The following is a 23025-nucleotide window of genomic DNA, read 5'->3' as shown; positions in this document are numbered from 1 at the left end:
ATTTGTGGGTCGATGGGCACTTGGGCTTCTTCCATGACTTAGCAATTATGAATTGGGCTGCAATAAACATTCTGGTACAGATGTCTTTGTTATATTGTGACTTTTGGTCTTCTGGGTATAAACCTGGTAAAGGAATTATAGGATCAAATGGCAGGTCTATTTTTAGGTGTCTAAGTATTCTCCAAACATCCTTCCGGAAGGAACGTATCAGTGGGCATTCCCACCAGCAGTGTAGAAGTGTGCCTTTTCCTCCACATCCACGCCAAAATTTCTGGTTGTGAAATTTTCTTATGTGGGCTATTCTTACTGGGGTTAGGTGATATCTCAGAGCAGTTTTGATTTGCATTTCTCTGATGATTAAAGATGATGAGCTTTTTTTCATGTGTTTGTAGATTTTGTATAGGTCTTCCTTAGAGAAGTTTCCCTTTAAGTCCCGTGCCCACCCTGAAATGCGGTCCCGTGTTCTTTTCCTGCTAATAAATTTGAGTTCTCTGTGGATTCTGGTTATTAGACCTTTATTGGAGGTATAACTTGCAAATATTTTCTCCCATTTTGAGGGCTGTCTGCTTGCATTACTCACTATGTTCTTGGCTGTGCAGAAGATTTTTAGTTTGATCAGGTCCCAGTAGTATATTCTTGATACTGCTTCAATTGCCTGGGGAGTCCTCCTTATAAAATATTCACCCAGGCCGATTCCTTCATGAGTTTTCCCTGCACTTTCTTCAAGTATTTTTAGTTTCATGTCTTAATGTTAAATATTTTATCCAGTGAGAGTCTATCTTAGTTAATGGTGAAAGGTGTGGATCCACTTTCAATCTTCTGCAGCTTGCCAGCCAGTTGATCCAGCACCATTTGTTAAATAGGGAATCTTTTCCCATTGAATTTTTTTTTGTTGTTTGTTTGTTTGTTTTTTATTGTTGGGGATTCACTGAGGGTACAATAAGCCAGGTTACACTGATTGCAATTGTTAGGTAAAGTCCCTCTTACAATCATGTCTTGCCCCCATGAAGTGTGACACACACCAAGGCCCCAACCCCTCCCTCTGTCCCTCTTTTTACTTCCCCCCATAACCTTAATTGTCATTAATTGTCCTCATATCAAAATTGAGTACATAGGAATCATGCTTCTCCATTCTTGTGATGCTTTACTAAGAATAATGTCTTCCATGTCCATCCAGGTTAATACAAAGGATGTAAAGTCTCCATTTTTTTTAATGGCTGAATAGTATTCCATGGTATACGTATACCACACCTAGTTAATCCATTCTTGGGTTGGTGGGCATTTAGGCTGTTTCCACATTTTGGCGATTGTAAATTGAGCTGCAATAAACAGTCTAGTACAAGTGTCCTTATGATAAAAGGATTTTTTTTTCTTCTGGGTAGATACCAAGTAATGGGATTGCAGGATCAAATGGGAGGTCCAGCTTGAGTGCTTTGAGGTTTCTCCAGACTTCCTTCCAAAAAGGTTGTACTAGTTTGCAGTCCCACCAGCAGTGTAAAAGTGTTCCCTTCTCTCCACATCCACTCCAGCATCTGTAGTTTTGAGATTTTGTCATGTGGGCCATTCTCACCGGGGTTAGATGATATCTCAGGGTTGTTTTGATTTGCATATCTCTAATATATAGAGATGATGAACATTTTTTCATGTGTTTGTTAGCCATTCATCTGTCATCTTTAGAGAAAGTTCTATTCATATCTCTTGCCCATTGATATATGGGATTGCTGGATTTTTCATGTGGATTAATTTGAGTTCTCTATAGATCCTAGATATCAAGCTTTTCTCTGATTGAAAATATGCAAATATCCTTTCCCATTGTGTAGGTTGTCTCTTTGCTTTGGTTATTGTCTCCTTAGCTGTACAGAAGCTTTTCAGTTTAATGAAGTCCCATTTGTTTATTTTTGTTGTTGTTGCAATTGCCATGGCAGTCTTCTGCATGAAGTCTTTCCCCAGGCCAATATCTTCCAGGGTTTTTCCTATGCTTTCTTGGAGGATTTTCAATGTTTCATGCCTTAAATTTAAGTCCTTTATCAATCTTGAATCAATTTTTGTGAGTGGGGAAAGGTGTGGGTCCAGTTTCAGTCTTTTACATGTAGACATCCTGTACTCCCAACACCATTTATTGGATAGGGAGTCTTTCCCCCAAGGTATGTTCTTGTTTGGTTTATCAAAGATTAGGTGGTTGTAAAATGTTAGTTTCATTTCTTGGTTTTCAATTCGATTCCAAGTGTCTATGTCTCTGTTTTTGTGCCAGTACCATGCTGTCTTGAGCACTACGGCTTTGTAGTACAGACCAAAATCTGGTATGCTGACGCCCCCAGCTTTATTTTTGTTACTAAGAAGTGACTTAGCTATACGGGGTTTTTCCAGTTCCATACAAAATGCAGAATCATTTTTTTCAAATCTGGAAAGTATGATGCTGGTGTGAGGCGGAGCAAGATGCCAGACGAGTAACAGCTTCCTTGCATCTGGGCACCGTGATTCTGGGGATATAGGACTCCAGGCATCTCTGGCTGGTGGGATCTGCCTATCATCACCCCTGAGAGGATACAGGGAGTCAGCGAGAGACTTCTGGACCCCAAGAGGAGGACTAAAACAGTGGAAAACCGGCAAGTGGTCGCATGTGTTCAATCCGTCTAAACCCGCCCGCAACTGTAAGTTCAGTAGCAGCGAGACTGCAAACCAGAAAGGCCTTACCTGTGAACTGTTTTGGTGTCTTTGGACTTGGCACTCTGCTGAACTGCCTTGGGAAGAGCCTGAGCAGGAGTGCAGAGAACGTTGGCCTTTGTCTAGGGCCCCAGTCTGAGCCGCTGAGAAAGACGGAGCTAATAGTGTTTGGCTCTGGGTCACAGACAACCATTGTGAGCGATCTTCCCCGGCAAGCTCCGCCCTCAGGGTCGCAGAGCTGGAATTGGGTGGGAGCTGGTAACCCAGCGACCAAGTAGCCTAACGGCGGGGTCTGAGCCACCTTGCAGCCCTAACCCTCAGAGGCAGAGTGAGACAGGTATTGGCACACAGGTTAAGTGGATAGCCACTTCAGCAGTGATTCCAGCGACAAGCACTTCCCTGAGAAAGCTTCTGCTCAGTAAGTAAACAAGTTCAAAGTGCCATTTAAGTGGGCTGAAGAGAGATTTAGGGTGTCTACCTGCTGGGGTTTGAGAAACTAACAGCATCCAGTCGTATCAGAACTGTGATTAACATCTCATACCGAAGAAGACCACGTGTTCCCCAGACAATATTCAATAACATATACATACTGCTTTGTTTGTTTGTTTGTTTGTTTGTTTGTTTTGGTTTGGTTGTTTTTTTTGTTTATTTTGATGTTGTGGATTGTTGTTTTGTTTTTTAAGTTCAACCTCTCCCATACAGATCCTTTTTCTTTCTCAATTTTTCTAGTTTAATTATAATTTCCCATTGCTGCCTATTTCAATAATTAGAACTTCAGTTTTGTTAGTGTTTCTACCACTATTATTTGGTTTTTCCAGCCAATTTTATCCCATAAAGTTTTCTGTTTGCTTGTTTTGGTTTGATATATAGCATTTTTGTCTTCCCTCTCTACTTGGTGGAGGTGGGGTACTGTGTCTGCTCAGGTTAGCAAAGAGCTGCTGACCTCAAGGGAACCACCGAACTGGGCACTCCCAGAAGGTGTTTTTTTTTTTTTAAGGTTGTATCAAAGTACCCTATTGTACACCTATATTGCTCTGTTTCCCGCTTTCTGTGCCTCTCTTCCTTTTGTCAATATTCCTTTTACCCACCCCCTCTCCTTTCTCTACTTTTCTTTTTTTTTCCTTATCACTCGGTCCTCCTTTCTTTCATCCCTTTTTTGCTCTTAAACTTTCTCACCTTTCTGATCCTGCAACCCTTAGTCCACAGGCAGGAGAACTTAAAGAGCAAGAGGAAGTGAAAGGAAAATTAGGGCAAGGAAACAGATAAAAGAAATCACCCATGAGGAAGAATCAGCAGAAAACTCCAGGCAACATGAGAACCACTCCAGAACAACAAACCCAAGGGACCATGAGGTAGCTACTGCAGAGGATTCCACCAAAAAGAAATGTTAGGAATGACAGAAAGGGAATTTAGAATACACATGTTGAAAACAATGAAAGAAATGATGGAAACAAGGAAGAAAACTGCCAATAAAGTGGAAAGTAACCAAAAGGAAATCCAAAAACAGAATCAAGTCAGAGATGAATGATATGAAGAATATAAAAAGGATATAGCAGAGCTGAAGGAAATGAAACAGTCAATCAGGGAACTTAAAGATGCAATGGAAAGTATCAGCAACAGGTTAGACCATGCAGAAGAAAGAATTTCAGAGGTAGAAGACAAAGTTCTTGAGATAACTCAGATAGTAAAAGAGGCAGAAAAGAAGAGAGAGAAAGCAGAACATTCACTGTTCTGGGAATTATGGGACTTTGTCAAGCGTTCCAACATACAAGTTATAGGAATTACAGAAGGGGAAGAAGAATGCCCCAGAGGAATGGAAGACATACTAGAGAATATTCTAAAAGAAAATTTCCCAAATATCTCCAAAGATTCTGACACACTGCTTTCAGAGGGCTATCGGAACCCAGGTCGCCTCAACTCTAACCGAGCTTTTCCAAGACACATTGTGATGAACCTGTCCAAAGTCAAGACAAAAGAAAAGATTCTGCAAACTGCCAGGAGTAGGTGACAGTTGACCTACAGGGGCAAATCCATCAGATTGACCGCAGACTTCTCTAATGAAACTTTTCCAGCAAGAAGACAATGGTCATCTACCTTTAATCTACTTAAACAGAACAATTTCCAGCCCAGAATTCTGTACCCTGCTAAGCTAACCTTCAAAATTGATGGAGAAATCAAATCATTTATGGATATACAAACATTGAGGAAATTTGCCACAACAAGACCAGCTCTACAGGAAATACTTCAACCTGTTCTGCACACTGACCACCACAATGGATCAGCAGCAAAGTAAGAACTCAGAAATTAAAGGACAGAACCTAACCTCCACACTGATGCAAAAGACAAAACTAAGCAACGGACTCTCTCAAAATAAGAGATATAGAATACTACCACACTTATCAATTATGTCAATAAATGTTAATGGCTTGAATTCCCCACTGAAGAGACATAGATTGGTTGACTGGATTAAAAAACACAATCCATCCATTTGCTGTCTGCAAGAAACACTCCTGGCTTCAAAAGACAAATTAAAGCTACGAGTCAAGGGTTGGAAGACAATTTTTCAGGCAAATGGAATTCAGAAGAAAAGAGGAGTTGCAATCTTATGTTCAGATACATGTGGATTTAAAGCAACTGAAGTCAAAAAAGACAAAGATGGTCACTTTATATTGGTCAAGGGAAAAACACAACAGGAAGACATTTCAATTCTAAATATCTATGCACCCAATTTAAATGCTCCCAGATTCTTCAAACAGACCTTACTCAGTCTGAGCAATATGATATCTGATAATACCATAATAACAGGGGACCTTAACACTCCTCTTACAGAGCTGGACAGATCCTCTAAACAGAAATTAAACAAGGATATAAGAGACTTAAATGAGACCCTAGAACAACTGTGCTTGATAGACACAAATAGAACACTCCATCCCAAAAATAAAGAATATATATTCTTCTCATCACCCCATGGAACATTCTCCAAAATTTATCATATCCTGGGACACAAAACAAATATCAACAGAATCAAAAGAATTGAAATTTTACCTTGTATCTTCTCACACCATAAGGCACTAAAAGTGGAACTCTAACAAAAATGCTCGACCGAACCAGAAAGCATGGAAACTAAACAATCTTCTGTTGAATAACTGATGGGTGAAGGAAGAAATAAAACAGGAAATCATTAACTTCCTTGAACATAACAACAATGAAGACACAAGCTACCAAAACCTGTGGGATACTGCAAAAGCAGTTTTGAGAGGAAAATTCATCGCTTTACATGCCTACATTCAAAAAACAGAAAGAGAGCGCATCAACAATCTCACAAGAGACATTATGGAATTGGAAAAAGAAGAACAATCAAAGCCTAAACTCAGTAGAAGAAAAGAAATATCCAAAATCAAATCAGAGATCAGCAAAATTGAAAACAAAAGAATCATTCAGAAAATTAATGAAACAAGGAGTAGGTATTTAAAAAAATAAAAAAAATAGATAAACCATTGGCCAGACTAACGAGGAATAGAAAAGTAAAATCTCTAGTAACCTCAATCAGAAATGATAAAGGGGAAATAACAACTGATCCCACAGAGATACAAGAGATCATCTCTGAATACTACCAGAAACTCTATTCCCAGAAATTTGACAATGTGAAAGAAATTTATCGATATTTGGAATCACACCTTCTCCCTAGACTCAGGCAGGAAGAAATAGAGCTCCTGAACAGACCAATTTCAAGCACTAAGATCAAAGAAACAATAAAAAATCTTCCAACCAAAAAATGCCCTGGTCCAGATGGCTTCAGTCCAGAATTCTATCAAACCTTCAAGGAAGAGCTTATTCCTGTACTGCAGAAATTATTGCAAAAAATTGAGGAAGAAGGAATCTTCCCCAACACATTCTATGAAGCGCACATCACCCTGATACCAAAACCAGGAAAAGACCCAAACAAAAAGGAGAATTTCAGACCAATCTCACTCATGAATATTGATGCAAAAATTCTCAAGAAAATCCTAGCCCATAGATTACAGCTTATCATCAAAAAAGTCATTCATCATGATCAAGTAGGCTTCATCCCAGGGATGCAAGGCTGGTTTAACATACGCAAGTCTATAAACGTTATCCACCATATTAACAGAGGCAAAAATAAAGATCACATGATCCTCTCAATAGATGCAGAAAAAGCATTTGATAAAATCCAGCATCCTTTTCCAATTGGAACACTGAAGAGTATAGCATAGGTGGCACATTTCTAAAACTGATTGAAGCTATCTCTGACAAACCCACAGCCAATATTTTACTGAATGGAGTAAAACTGAAAGCTTTTCCTCTTAGAACTGGAACCAGACAAGGTTGTCCTCTGTCACCTTTACTATTCAACGTAGTGCTGGAAGTTCTAGCCAATACAATTATGCAAGACAAGGAAATGAAGGGAATCCAAATGGGAGCAGAGGAGGGCAAAATCTCCCTCTTTGCTGACGACATGATCTTATACTTAGAGAACCCCAAAGACTCAACTACAAGACTCCTAGAAGTCATCAAAAAATACAGTAATGTTTCAGGATATAAAATCAATGTCCACAAGTCAGTAGCCTTTGTGTACACCAATAACAGTCGAGATGAGAAGCTAATTAAGGACACAACTCCCTTCACCATAGTTTCAAAGAAAATGAAATACCTAGGAGTATACCTAACGAAGGAGGTGAAGGACCTCTATAAGGAAAACTATGAAATCCTCACAAAGGAAATAGCAGAGGATATTAACAAATGGAAGAACATACCATGCTCATGGATGGGAAGAACCAACATTGTTAAAATGTCTATACTTCCCAAAGCAATCTACCTATTCAATGCCATTCCTATCAAAATACCAACATCGTACTTTCAAGATTTGCAAAAAATGATTCTGCATTTTGTATGGAACCGGAAAAAAACCCGTATAGCTAAGGCAGTTCTCTGTAACAAAAATAAAGCTGGGGGCATCGGCATACCAGATTTTAGTCTGTACTACAAAGCCATAGTGCTCAAGACAGCATGGTACTGGCACAACAACAGAGACACAGACACTTGGAATCGAATTGAAAACCAAGAAATGAAACTAACATCTTACAACCACCTAATCTTTGATAAACCAAACAAGAACATACCTTGGGGGAAAGACTCCCTATTCAATAAATGGTGTTGGGAGTACAGGATGTCTACATGTAAAAGACTAAAACTGGACCCACACCGTCCCACTCACAAAAATTGATTGAAGATGGATAAAGGACTTAAATTTAAGGCATGAAACAATGAAAATCCTCCAAGAAAGCATAGGGAAAACACTGGAAGATATTGGCCTGGGGAAAGACTTCATGAAGAAGACTGCCATGGCAATTGCAACAACAAAAATCAACAAATGGGACTTCATTAAACTGAAAAGCTTCTGTACAGCTAAGGAGATAATAACCAAAGCAAAGAGACAAACTACACAATGGGAAAGGATATTTGCATATTTTCAATCAGACAAAAGCTTGATAACTAGGATCTATAGAGAACTCAAATTAATCCACATGAAAAACGCCAACAATCCCATGTATCAATGGGCAAGAGGCATGAATAGAACTTTCTCTAAAGACGACAGACGAATGGCTAACAAACACATGAAAAAATGTTCATCATCTCTATATATTAAAGAAATGCAAATCAAAACCACCCTGAGATATCACCTAACCCCAATGAGAATGGCCCACATCACAAAATCTCAAAACTGCAGATGCTGGCGTGGATGTGGAGAGAAGGGAACACTTTTACACTGCTGGTGGGACTGCAAACTAGTACAACCTTTCTGGAAGGAAGTATGGAGAAACCTCAAAGCACTCAAGCTAGACCATCCATTTGATCCTGCAATCCCATTACTGAGCTATCTACCCAGAAGGAAAGAAATCCTTTTATCATAAGGACACTTGTACTAGACTGTTTATTGCAGTACAATTTACAATCGCCAAAATGTGGACACAGCCTAAATGCCCACCAACCCAGGAATGGATTAAAAAGCTGTGGTATATGTATACCATGAAATACTATTCAGCCATTAAAAAAAATGGAGACTTTACATCCTTTGTATTAACCTGGATGGACGTGGAAGACATTATTCTTAGTAAAGCATCACAAGAATGGAAAAGCATGAATCCTATGTACTCAATTGTGACATGAGGACAATTAATGACAATTATGGTTATGGGGGGGAACAGAAAGAGGGAAGAAGGGAGGGGGGTGGGGCCTTAGTGTGTGTCACACTTTATGGGGGCAAGACATGATTGCAAGAGGGACTTTACCTAACAGTGTAACCTGGCTTATTGTACCCTCAATGAATCCCCAACAATAAAAAAAAAAAAAAAGTCTATTCTTCCCAAAGCAATCTACCTATTCAATGCCATTCCTATCAAAATACCAACATCGTACTTTCAAAATTTGCAAAAAATGATTCTGCATTTTGTATGGAACCGGAAAAAAACCCCGTATAGCTAAGGCAGTACTCTGTAACAAAAATAAAGCTGGGGGCATCAGCATACCAGATTTTAGTCTGTACTACAAAGCCATAGTGCTCAAGACAGCATGGTACTGGCACAAAAACAGAGACATAGACACTTGGAATCGAATTGAAAACCAAGAAATGAAACTAACATTTTACAACCACCTAATCTTTGATAAACCAAACAAGAACATACCTTGAGGGAAAGACTCCCTATTCAATAAATGGTGTTGGCAGAACTGGATGTCTACATGTAAAAGACTGAAACTGGACCCACACCTTTCCCCACTCACAAAAATTGATTCAAGATGGAAAAAGGACTTAAACTTAAGGCATGAAACAATAAAAATCCTTAAGAAAGCATAGAAAAACACTGGAAGATATTGGCCTGCGGAAAGACTTCATGAAGAAGACTGCCATGGCAATTGCAACAACAACAAAAATAAACAAATGGGAGTTCATTAAACTGAAAAGCTTCTGTACAGCTAAGGAGATAATAACCAAAGCAAAGAGACAAACTACACAATGGGAAAGGATATTTGCATATTTTCAATCAGACAAAAGCTTGATAACTAGGATCTATAGAGAACTCAAATTAATCCACATGAAAAAAGCCAACAATCCCTTATATCAATGGGCAAGAGACATGAATAGAACTTTCTCTAAAGACGACAAACGAATGGCTAACAAACACATGAAAAAATGTTCATCTCTATACATTAAAGAAATGCAAATCAAAACAACCCTGAGATATCATCTAACCCCAGTGAGAATGGCCCACATCACAAAATCTCAAAACTGCAGGTGCTGGCGTGGATGTGGAGAGAAAGGAACACTTTTACACTGCTGGTGGGACTGCAAACTAGTACAACCTTTCTGGAAGGAAGTATGGAGAAACCTCAAAGCACTCAAGCTTGACCTCCCATTTGATCCTGCAATCCCATTACTGGGCATCTACCCAGAAGGAAAGAAATCCTTTTATCATAAGGACACTTGTACTAGACTGTTTATTGCAGCTCAATTTACAATCGCCAAAATGTGGAAACAGCCTAAATGCCCACCAACCCAGGAATGGATTAAAAAGCTGTGGTATATGTATACCACGGAATACTATTCAGCCATTAAAAAAAATGGAGACTTTACATCCTTCATATTCACCTGGATGGAAGTGGAAGACCTTATTCTTAGTAAAGCCTCACAAGAATGGAGAAGCATGAATCCTATGTACTCAATTTTGATATGACGACAATTAATGACAATTATGGTTATGGGGGGGGAACAGAAAGAGGGAAGGAGGGAGGTGGGTGGGGCCTTGGTGTGTGTCACACTTTATGGGGGCAAGACATGATTGCAAGAGGGACTTTACCTAACAATTGCAATCAGTGTAATCTGGCTTATTGTACCCTCAATGAATCCCCAACAATAAAAAAAAAAAAAAGAAAACCCTAATCCACATCACTATTATGACATATAAACATGTCATGCACCAAGAAACGCTTACATTTTGTTTTCAATGGGACATATTTTTATTTACTACAAAAAGGAATAACAAATGTGTATAAGAAGACAATTCAAAATAAAAAAATCAATAAAGATGCTATTTTACAATAAAAAAAAAAAACAAATATAAGAATCATACGTATCCCTAAAAGAGAAGAAAAACCAAAAATCATAGGAAAGTTCTTTGAAGGAATAATGGAGAAAAATTTTCTGGTCTTGCTAGAGATTTAATCATCCAGAAACAAGAAGCTGAACAAACTTCTGGGAGACTCATTGCAAAATGAAAGCACACAGTCATGAAATTGACCAAAGTGCTTCCCTCTTCTGCGCTGAGATGAAAACATCAAGTAATTTACAAAGAAAAACACAGGCAACTAATGTAAGACTTCTGTTAGTCTTGCCAGCCAGAAGCAATTGAGATCCTATTTTTAGACTACTTACAAAGAATTATACTGTCAGCCAAGAATTGTGTACCTGTAAAAGTAAGTTTCGTAAATGAAAGAGAAATAGTCTTTCCCAGAGAAGCAATCACTAAGAAAATGTGCTGCCATTAAACTATAGAAAAATTGCCTACAAGTATTCTAAACACAGAATACTTGATACAAGTATAAAAATATAAAGTATATTTGTTTTTATTTTAAAATAAAATATACTTTACCAAAAGTAAAACTGTTTTTACTTTTTAAAGTAAAAACTCACAACTTATATTAAAAAGTAATATAAGTAACTCACAACTTATATTAAAAAGTAAAGGAGGACAGAAAGCAAGTAGGTAATAATTAACGTAATTACTGAAGTATTAACCTTAAGATACAGGCTGGGCACCTGTAGCTGAGCAGCTAAGGCGCCAGCCACACAGACCAAAAGCTAACAGATTCGGACCTAGCCCGGGCTGCCAAACACCAATAACAACTGCAACAAAAAAAAAAAAAAAAGCCGGGGGTTGTGGTCAGTGCCTGTAATCCCAGCTACTTGGGAGGCTGAGACAAGAGAATCGCTAAAACACAAGACTTGGAGTTTCTGTGAGCTGTGATGCCATGGCACTCTACCCAGGGCAACATCGCCTGTGGCTCAGTGAGTAGGGCACCGGCCCCATATGCCGAAGGTGGCGGGTTCAAACCCAGCCCCGGCCAAACTGCAACAAAAAAATAGCCGGGCGTTGTGGCGGGCGCCTGTAGTCCCAGCTGCTTGGGAGGCTGAGGCAGGAGAATCACGTAAGCCCAAGAGTTAGAGGTTGCTGTGAGCCGTGTGACGCCATGGCACTCTACCCGAGGGCGGTACAGTGAGACTCTGTCTCTACAAAAAAAAAAAAAGATACAAATTGTCAGAAAGCATTTAAAAAAACAAAACAGAATTATATGTTGTCTCTGAGAAACCTAAATCACATATTAGGGTACAAAAACAAATCAAGAAAATTAAAAAGAAATCAAATCCTATCATGTACTACCCCATCTCATAAAATTAGAAATCAATCCCAGATTTACCAGACCACTTAAGAAGATAGGAAGCTGGAGGCATCCCAGTTAGGGGAACTTCAAAATCAAATGACCATCCCTGCAGAGGGGATCAGCAGAACAGGCTGGGTTAAGACCTTTAGACTCCAGATCATTTTTTAGATTAGGAAAGTTAAGGTATCTGCCTTGCAGGGATGAAACTTGCTTTCTTCCTCGCCTTTTCTAAATAAATATTATCAGACCACTCCAGACATTCCTTTACCCTGTGTTCCAGATTACCTCACCTTTCTAGCAGCCTAGCTTTCCCTATAATCCTATTGTGAGTACAATAAAAGACCCTGGAGAAACCGGATTAGAGCAGCACTGGGTGATGAGGTGTGTACAGTTCTCCAGGCTTCTCAGACTTTATGCATTAAAAAAAATAATAAATCCCAGAAGAATTCTCAAAAAATGTCCTAATACAGAAATTAAACTATCTCCTGCTGAAAGATCACTGAATCAACAACAAAATCAAATAGAAATCAAAAAATTTTTAATTAAATGGCAACACAACCTGCCAAAATCTCGGAGATAAAGCAAAAGCAATAGTTCTAAATGAACAGCACTAAAAGAATTAACCATTTAATATCACACCTCTACAAACTATTAAAGATCAAACCAAACCAAAAGAGAGAAGACATGAAATAACAATGGTCAAAACAGACCTAAAAGAAACTGAAATAAAAATAATACAAAGGGTTAATGACATGAAAACTAGGTTCTTTGAATAGAAAGACAAAAAAATCAATAAATCACTGGCTACATTAGCATTGGAAAAGGTGAAATTTAAATAAGGCCAATTAGAAATGAAAACTTATGAACAATATAGTTAGGTTTTTATTTAAAACAATATATACTTATGTATGAATACTGATAGCTAATGGCTAATTAAATATTTATTTATTTTTTGTTTATAGCATTTTATTAAAATTAGCTTTACCATTAATAATACACTAATACAAAGGTAAGATTTGATATTCTCTTTTAAACAAGATTGTTATATGATATTAATAGAAATAAAGTATTTTTTTATTATTAAATCATAGCTGTGTACATTAATGTGATCATGGGGCACCATACACTAGTTTCATAGACCGTTTGATACAATTCCATCACACTGGTTAACATAGCCTTCCTGGCGTTTTCCTAGTTATTGTGCTAAGACATTTACATTCCACATTTACTAAGTTTCACATATACCCTAGTAAGATGCACCCCAGGTGTAATCTCACTAATCCCCCTCCCTCTGCCTACGTTACCCCTTCCTCCCCTCCCTTTACCCCTCCCCCTATTCTTAGGTTGTAACTAGATTATAGCTTTCATGTGAAAGCCATAAATTAGTTTCATAGTAGGGCTGAGTACATTGGATACTTTTTCTTCCATTCTTGAGATACTTTACTTAGAAGACTATGTTCCAGCTCCATTCACGTAAACATGAAAGAGGTAAAGTTTCCATCTTTCTTTAAGGCTGCATAATATTCCATGGTGTACATATACCACAATTTATTAATCCATTTGTGGATATATGGGCACTAGGGCTTTTTCTATGATTTAGCAATTATGAATAGGGCTGCAATAAACATTCTGGTACAAATATCTTTGTTATGATGTGATTTTTGGTCTTCTGGGTATATGCCTAGTAGAGGAATTACAGGATTGAATGGCAGATCTATTTTTAGATCTCTAAGTGTTCTCCGTATATCTTTCCAAAAGTAATGTATTAATTTGCATTCCCACCAGCAGTGTAGAAGTGTTCCCCTTTCTCCACATCCATGTCAACATCTCTGGTCTTGGGATTTTGTGATATGGGCTAATCTCACTGGAGTTAGATGATATCTCAAAGTAGTTTTGATTTGCATTTCTCTGATGATTAAAGATGATGAGCATTTTTTCATGTCTGTACGCCACATGCCTGTCTTCTTCAGAGAAGTTTCTCTTCAAATCCCTTGCCTCGCCTGCAATGAGATCACTTGTTCTTTTCTTGCTTATACATTTGAGTTCTCTGTGGATTCTGGTTATTAAGCCTTTGTCGGAGACATAACCTGCAAGTATCTTCTCCCACTCTGAGGGCTGTCTGCTTGCTTTACTTACTGTGTTCTTGGCTGTGCAGAAGCTTTTTAGTATGATCAGATCCCAGTAATGTATTTTTGAAGCTGCTTCAACTGCCCGGGGGTTCTTCCTCATAAAATACTCACCCAGACAGATTTCTTTAAGGGTTTTCCCTACACTCTCTTCTAGTATTTTTATAGTTTCATGTCTTAAATTTAAATCTTTAATCCAGTGAGAGCCTATCTTAGTTAATGGTGAAAGGTGTGGGTCCAATTTCAGTCTTCTGCAGGTTGCCAGCCAGTTCACCCAGCACCATTTGTTAAATAGGGAATCTTTTCCCCACTGAATGTTTTTAATTGGCTTGTCAAAGATTAACTAACGTAAGTAGCTGGATTCATCTCTTGGTTCTCTATTCTGTTCCAGACATCTACTTCTCTGTTTTTGTCCCAGTACCATGCTTTTTTGATTACTATCGATTTGTAGTATAGTCTGAGGTCTGGTAGCATGATTCCTCCTGCTTTGTTTTTATTTCTGAGTAATGTCTTGGCTATTCGAGGTTTTTTTCTGATTCCATATAAAACGAAGTATTGTTTTTCAAGATCTTTAAAATATGACAATGGAGCTTTAATAGGGATTGCGTTAAAATTATATATTGCTTTGGGTAGTATGGACATTTTAACGATGTTGATTCTTCCCAGCCATGAGCATGGTATGTTTTTCCATTTGTTAATATTTTCAGCTATTTCTTTTCTTAGAGTTTCATAGTTCTCTTTATAGAGATCTTTCACATCCATTGTTAGATAAACTCCCAAATATTTCATCTTCTTTGGCACTACTGTGAATGGGGCTAATTAAATATTTATTCATCATAGTTGGGATTAAACTACTAAATGCATGTTATGTAAGCATGTATATTTATGACCATGAGCCCAAAGATCTGGCAAGAAATCCAATGGCCATTCCTTAATAAAGTAAAAAATGTTATTCTATTTAAACCATCTCTCCCCACATACCCCCAAAATCAAGGCCTGTCTTGCATTGTCAGTATCAACTTACAAATGAAAGAACTAACTCAGACAAGCTCAAGAACTTAATCATGGTCACCCTGCCAGCTGCAGGTGAAGTTATACAACACTCTACATACCTATACTCTACCTGCAATGAGAATAAACACTGAACAAAAAATGCAATCTTAGCAAACTGTGTACAACAACAGCAGTAATAATCTTCAAACATTTCATTATGAGCAAACCTTTTAACATTGCATTGGAGAAAACAACATAAATCCTTTCTTCCTAACAACTTTCATCTCATATTTGAAATATAATCAAATTAGTGAATCTCTTTAATTTCTAAATTAAATGTTAACAAAATAATTCTCCCAAATAATGTGGCATATGAGATAAAACTTCAGTTAACCTTAATTATGATTCCAGATTTTGTACTTCTAGAAGACTTTTTAGACAATCTAATAGAGGAAAGTAATAGGAAAAAAAAGTATTTGAGTGGCTTTATACCTATCATGAACTGTTTATTACATATGCAGAGTTCCCACATTCTTAGCGAAATGTAGAAAAGAGCATTATGTACCATAAATACAGCAACATACTTCTATGTGCATTAGGCTAAATGTGTCAGAAAATTTTACATGTTATGTAAGCATGTATATTTACAAACACAAACAATAATTCAATCCTTAAAAGCTATTTTAAGAGTATTCAAGCACAGTTTTTGATTTTTTTTCTTTTTTGAGACAGAGTCTTAAGCTGTCACCTTAGGTAGAGTGCTGTAGCATCATAGGTCATAGCAACCTCCAACTCTAGGGCTTAAGTGATTCTCTTGCCTCAGCCTCCCAAGTACCTGGGACTACAAGCACTGTACCTGGGACTACAGGCACTGTACCTGGGACTACAGGCACTCGCCACAACGCCCGGCTGTTTTTCTTTTGGTTGCAGTTGTCATTGTTGCTCAGCAGATCCAGGCCAGGTTTAAACCCGCTACCCTAGGTGTATGTGGCTGGCACCCTTGCCAACTGAGCTATAGGCATCACCCCAGTTTTTGATCTTAGGCATATTTCATCTAAACAAGTGTTCAAGAACATCAAAGAAAGCGATTATTAAGAATAATTATTTCTCATTATTAAAGATACATATTTTCTGGCTTCAGATTCGCGTTTTCTCACTTAACTGAAATTATAGCTAAGTAAGTTCAAGCCATACAAAGTTTATTCTTCCTTATATTTGTATTATTGAATTCTGATGAAGGCATATTCCCTTAACATTAAATTTAATTATGAGGCTGGGTGTAGTGGTGCACACTTGTAATCCCAGTACTTTGGGAAGCTGAGGCCAGAGTTCAAGACCAGCCTGGGCCATACTGTGATGTGATGATGATGACGACGACGACAATGACAACAACAAATTAACGGGGCAGAAGGATCAGTTGAGCCCAGGAGTTTGAGGTTGTACTATGCTCTGATTATGCCACTGCACTCCTGCCTAGGTGACAGATGAAGACTACCTCTTAAAACAAAAGAGATTTTCATTACTAAAAAATATTGAAGAGAACATAAACTAATTCATGAATCTCTTCTACCATAGTTACATAAGATTTAACTATGCCTAGTTAAGTGTAACTAGTCCAGATGTTATCTTTTTATCTTCTAGCTGCTTACCTTAAGAAGAAAAAAAACTAAAAAGATTAGGGTCTAAATTCCTATTAATATGTACACAAAACACAACAGATTAGTAACATAAAGCAAACAAACTATACTCAACATAACACTTTATTATATTGCTTTGCTGAGTCTTTTCCACTTGGAAAACAGAATCCATCTTTCAGTGTTGTTCCTTTCCTTTATTCCAAATTAGGGATAAGTTGACAAAGTAGAATTTATCATAAAATTAGCTTTTCAATAAAACATTCCAATTTAATTTTTTATACAGTTTGAAACTTAGGGTTACAATGCATACATTTGAAAATAAAATGACATCTTATTTTGAACAGTAAAAAATAACCTTATGTATCTTACCATCAATTTCCGTGCAAATTAAGTAGCAACACTGTCAATTAATACATCAATTGACAGAATACATCATTAATACATTAATACATTAATACATCAATTAATACATCAATTGACCAGAATTCCCAATTCTGGTTATTATCAAGGGTTCAATTTCTGGCTATTTTTCTTACAAATTTAAACTTTGTTCTCAAAATTATGTTTTTAAAAAACTGCCTTTTAGAAGTGCTTTTTTTCTTCTTCAAAATGATGACAACATAAAATGTTGAAAAAATGTCTAAGGTATCAAAGATAGTATAAAAATACATATAGCTACATAAATATGAAAAATATCCTATTTGTTTTCTGATTCCAAATGCAGGTATCTAGCAATCTTTCTTAAAGTGTATCAAAAATCTCAAAAAAGAACATCTAGCTAACTGGAATATTAAGAACCTCTCTATAACAAACAGATAAATTGGAATTAGGGCTTTTGTCACAGTCCATGATGACTGTAAAGAAATAATCTATTAAACCGTCCATATACTGGAAGTGGTCATGGTCACAGAAATAAAGGTATTTTTTTTTGTTGTTTGAACAACAGGTATTATGATTTTTAACCCCCAATTCTAATCCATCGAAACAAAACATATCAATATTTCACTTAAGATAGTTCAGCATCCTCAGCTTTTAAAGAAATACAGTAAATACTTTAAAACAATGAAAATAGTTTCAACAAGCTATACTCTAAAATACTATGTGCCAAAAAATTTTTAGTCTTCTTAACAGGTGATGGGCCAATATCCCAACCGTAGAACAAATCCTCAGAAAAGGTGGAATGTAAAATATTGAGTTCACTTTAAATCTGTAAATGAAAATAGTATCAGATCCATAGAAAAATAACTCTTATTATAACATTTTACAGTACATGAATACTCCCTTAAAGTTATCTGGGAAGTAAATCATTTTGACTTGAGTATTCTATATACCAGATTTTTCTCAATTTCTCTGCTTTACCAATTTTTTTTTCTCTTTCAGAATGTTATATAGATATACATTATATGGACATCCTTAATAACATGTAGGATCTCTTTCCTTCCTTTTGTACTAGTGACTCAGAGATCTCATTTTTTAGGGGAAGACACAGAGAATAGGAAAAGTATGATCCTAACCACATTCCTTTCTGAGTCAATTTAGTCCCAAGAGTAAAAGTAGGGTATCTGTAAATCTTCCATAGGGTTTAGGTAAAAACAAAAGAAACCCTTACAAAATAGTCCAAATAACTGTAATTAATCCTTTATATTGGGTCTAGCCTACCTTTCCCCTCCCAGGCAACTGGGCCCCATTTCAAAGTAAACGTTGGCATAGACTAATCAAAGTCTATTTCTGGCATTTTTCTGAACCTTGCCGTGAATGAAATTTGTATAAGTTCCTTAATTTTCTAAAGAGCATTTCATCTTCACCTGAGTAGTTCACATGTTCAGATCTATAGCACCATAGTTCTTTTAGGTTCTTGGCACAGAAAATGATTGCCAATACAATTCAATCACAAAAATCTTGTGTGAGGATCCCCTATATGAAGATGTACATAAAAATAATATTGGAACAATTATTAAATTCTCTTTCTTTTCTTCTTTTTTCTTTGAGACACAGTCTCACTACGTTGTGCTTAGTAGAGTGCCATGGTGTCACAGCTCACAACAATCTCAAACTCTTTTGGGTTTAAGTGATTCTCTTAAATGGTCCAAGTAGCTGGGACCATAGCCCACCACAATGCCCAGCTATTTTTTTGTTGTAGTTGTCATTACTGTTTCACAGACCTGAGCTGGGTTCGAACCTGCCAGTCCTAGTATATGTGGCCGGTACCCTAGCTGCTGAACTGGGTGCTGAGCCTATTGTAGTATTTCTTAATAGATATTTCTTCTCTTTAGATACTCAGATACTTTAGATACTTTACACAAGTTATGATTATGGATTATCTCATACCAAAGTTAACACTAACTTATTGAAAATATAAGTATTTTATTATAAGTCTCTCAAAATAGTATATACAGTTTAACTAGCTAGTTGGTTTGTAAATAATACTGAATATTCAAAGTCACAACCACTCTCAAAACATGCCCTTAATTTAAGTATTCAACATTCATAAATTAAAGAAAGTTTTCAAAGGAAATAATTGTTTTATAGGTAATTCAAAACAAAACACCTATAAGGGTCATCTACTTACCTCATCAATGTCTTCATCATCATCTCCAATATCATCAAACTGTATTTCATCATCATCTCCAGGACCAAATGTATCTGTTTCATTAATTTTAGCTAAAGACACAATAACAAATATGCTTATAAATCAAGATGTTATTAAAATAAACTGCCTACTAAAAGAAATGATATAAAATACAAATATATAAAAACTGTTAAAGAAATATACTTCAATTAAAAAAAAAAAGAAATATACTTCAATTTAACCAATGTGTCATTACAAGGAAAGTCTTCCCAATAACTCTATATTATACAGAGAATATTAATAATGAAATCTCCTAGAAGTGCATACATTACTCAGTCATTCTAACAAGGAAGAAAATATGTGTCACATTTTTCTTTTGTTCAAAAGGTAGTTCGTGCTCACTTTTACACACATATAAGGTATTTTTAGTAAGGCAAGTATAGTTTAACTCTATACTAACTCAAGTTAACTCTATACTAACTCAGGTCAGAAGTTAAACTCTACTAATTGGCTATCTTTTTTCCAAATATGTTTGAAAAAGCGTTTGGTTTGGGGGCAGTTTAAGCAATTTATCTTCAAATGTATAAAAGTTCTTAACAGATTAGAAAAGCTAGTTTATAAAATCAGTGAGAAAAACTTGATCACATTAGCATATTCATAAACAATAAAAATGGCATAGCAGGTATTAATCCAAATCCTAATTTCTTGGCTCAGCACCTGTGGCTCAAGCAGCTAAGGCACCAGCCACATACACCATAGGTGGGAGGTTCGAATCCAGCCCAGGCCTTGCCAAACAACAATGACAACTACAACCAAAAAATAGCCAGGCATTGTGGCGGGTGCCTGTAGTCCCAGCTACTTGGGAGGCTAAGGCAAGAGAATCACTTGAGCCTATGACTTTGAGGTTTCTGTGAGCTGTGATGCCATAGCACTCCACCAAGGGCAATATAGTGAGACTCTGGAAAACAAACAAACTATTATTTTCATTATAGAATGCAATATAATAAAAAAAATAATAAATCAGGTAAGAAGTAAAATATTTAGGCTTAGAAATTAGTACAAATCTTCGTTGGTGATATAATAAGGGACTTTAATTAATCTTTTCAAGTTTTCTACAGTGAGAATGCATTATATTTACCTTTTATGAAAACAAATTATGTGTTAAGAAGAATCCTATAGAGACACCTATGCTAGCACTAAAATATCAACACTAGTATTATAAATTATAAATTTATAAATTCTCACCAAAAACATTTACTACAGATATCCATTACTTTTTGCCAAGTATTAGTATTACAACATATAGGTAAGCATACTTAAAACTAAGTAAATGTTTAAATAATATACAAGTAATTCTTTTAAAATTCCTTCACCTAAACATCAACAAGAAGTAACACTATGTAAGAAGAGGGTGATATAATAATTTCAACTCCTGTGGCTCAAGGAGTAGGGCACTGGCCCCATATACCGGGTGTGGCAGGTTCAAGCCCAGCCCCGGCCAAAACCTGCAATAAAATAAAATGAAATAAAATAAAACAAAACATAAGAAAATAATTTCAACATTACCATGTTCGGGAAGCTCGCCATATGCCTTCAGACTTCTAGCTTCATCGGCATTGTACTTTAAAATGACATCAGCTTTGTTATCCTTAGAAATAAAGCAATAGCTTTAATAATTACTTACAATAAAATATCAAAAGTTGTTTCGTAAGTTACTCTAATCAAATTAAACACATTAAGAAAAAGCATGCTTACTATTCAAATAGAAACACTTCTCCTTTTTTTCACTTACTCAACTACCCTCTAATAAACCTGCTTTAGGGGCGGCGCCTGTGGCTCAGAGGAGTAGGGCGCCAGCCCCCTATACCAGAGGTGTTGGGTTCAAACTCGACCCTGGCCAAAAACTGCAAAATATAAAAAAAAAAAAACCCTTCTTGAATTTAAGAAGGAAGGTAGGAAGAGCTTTATATGCATGAGTAACACTGATTAAAAGCCTAGAAAATTATAGATTTCACTTTAATAAAAGCAGAACAGGCAAACCTGATCTTTTACTTAGCATTACTTTTTGTTTATAAGTCTCTTGACATTTTTTTTGAGATAGAGTCTCACTATGTTACCTTCAGTAGAAGGCAGTAGCATCACAGCTCACAGCAACCTCAAATTCTAGGGTTTAAGTGATTCTCTTGCCTCCGTCTCCTAAATAGTTGGGACTACAGGCGACCACCACAATGCCGGGCTACTTTTTGTTTGTAGTTGTCGTTGTTTGGCAGGGCTGGGCTGGGTTGGAAGCTGCCAGCTCTGGTGTATGTGGCTGGTGCCTTAGACATTGAGGTATAGGTGCAGAGCCAACCTCTTGACATTTTATTTATTTTACTTTTTTTTTTGGTAGAGACAGAGTCTCACTTTATCACCCTCGGTAGAGTGCTGCAGCATCACACAGTTCACTGCAACCTCCAGTTCCTGGGCTTAGGCAATTCTCTTGCCTCAGCCTCCCATATAGCTGGGACTACAGGCGCCGCCACAACACCCGGCTAGTCTCTTGACATTTTAAATAAATAAATAAGTAAATAAATGTATTTGCATTTTTGTGAACTTGTTTAGATCACACATTGGAATTCAAAACTTAACATTGTATAATGACTGCAAAAATGTTATATGCTTTGAGGCGGCACCTGTGGCTCAGTCGGTAGGGTGCCAGCCCCATATACCAAGGGTGGCGGGTTCAAACCCGGCCCTGGCCAAACTGTAACAAAAAAATAGCCGGGTGTTGTGGCGAGCGCCTGTAGTCCCAGCTACTTGGGAGGCTGAGGCAAGAGAATCGCTTAAGCCCAGGAGCTGGAGGTTGCTGTGAGCTGTGTGATGCCATGGCACTCTACCTAGAACCATAAAATGAAACTCTGTCTCTACAAAAAAAAAAAAAAAAAATGTTATATGCTTTCTATGTTATCCGTGATTCTTAAAAGAGATCAGCTGTCAGGAACTGTGGTTTCTTTTAAAAATAACTAATTCTTGAAGACTGACAGTTGACATGGGGCAAAGTACAACAAAATGAATTTATGAAAGCTCTTTAATGTGCATGTTCCCAAAGCAACCACTGCAAACTGTCCCAAAATATCCATGCTTCTCCATTTTAAGAAATTAGACTCAGCTGGAGGTGAAGGAAATTTAAACTGTCAGCTTACAATTAATCTAAAAAAGATCCAAATAAAGAGAAGTTATTCAAATCATCAGTGATACAATACTGTGAAATAAACCAACACTGCGTCCAATTGTAAGGTGTAAACAGGGATTTTGTTAAAAGGAAGATTCCAATTTAAATAACATAATGGATATAAAAGATTATATTTTTAAAGTGTCATAACTTTATTTAGGGATATAAAAAATGAAAAGAAAATCAATATATAACTAAATATGTTTAAATAGATAGAAACAGTGGTGACAACAAGAATGGTAGAATAAGAACCTCTTAAAAACTGGTCCTTCATAAACACAATTAAAACACTGGCAAAAATAGTCAAAATTAATTTAGTCAGAATTCTGAAATAATAAAATAGATGTAATATGGTGAAGAGTGCTTATT

The 23025-nt window shown here is 36.8% G+C and overlaps 1 protein-coding gene across 2 annotated transcripts in view; it reads right to left on the bottom strand.

Annotated features, from left to right (window-relative positions):
• Positions 1-14969: 14969 nt before the first annotated feature.
• Positions 14970-23025, bottom strand: part of LOC128579139 (eukaryotic translation initiation factor 1A, X-chromosomal-like) — a 31485-nt gene continuing 23429 nt past the window's right edge. For both annotated transcript variants that reach the window (XM_053581387.1, XM_053581388.1), the window contains 4 exons: positions 21012-21093; positions 19446-19537; positions 16117-18083; positions 14970-16074 (listed from right to left, as the gene is read on the bottom strand). In XM_053581387.1, coding sequence (XP_053437362.1) covers positions 18078-18083; positions 19446-19537; positions 21012-21093 — 180 coding nt within the window. In that variant the 3' untranslated portion in view covers positions 14970-16074; positions 16117-18077. The remainder of the gene's footprint in view (positions 16075-16116; positions 18084-19445; positions 19538-21011; positions 21094-23025) is intronic.

Source organism: Nycticebus coucang, chromosome Y (assembly GCF_027406575.1).
Source record: "Nycticebus coucang isolate mNycCou1 chromosome Y, mNycCou1.pri, whole genome shotgun sequence".
NCBI lineage: Eukaryota > Metazoa > Chordata > Mammalia > Primates > Lorisidae > Nycticebus > Nycticebus coucang.
The sequence above is the reverse complement of the archived record's forward strand: the minus strand, read 5'-3'. Positions and strand labels throughout refer to the sequence as shown.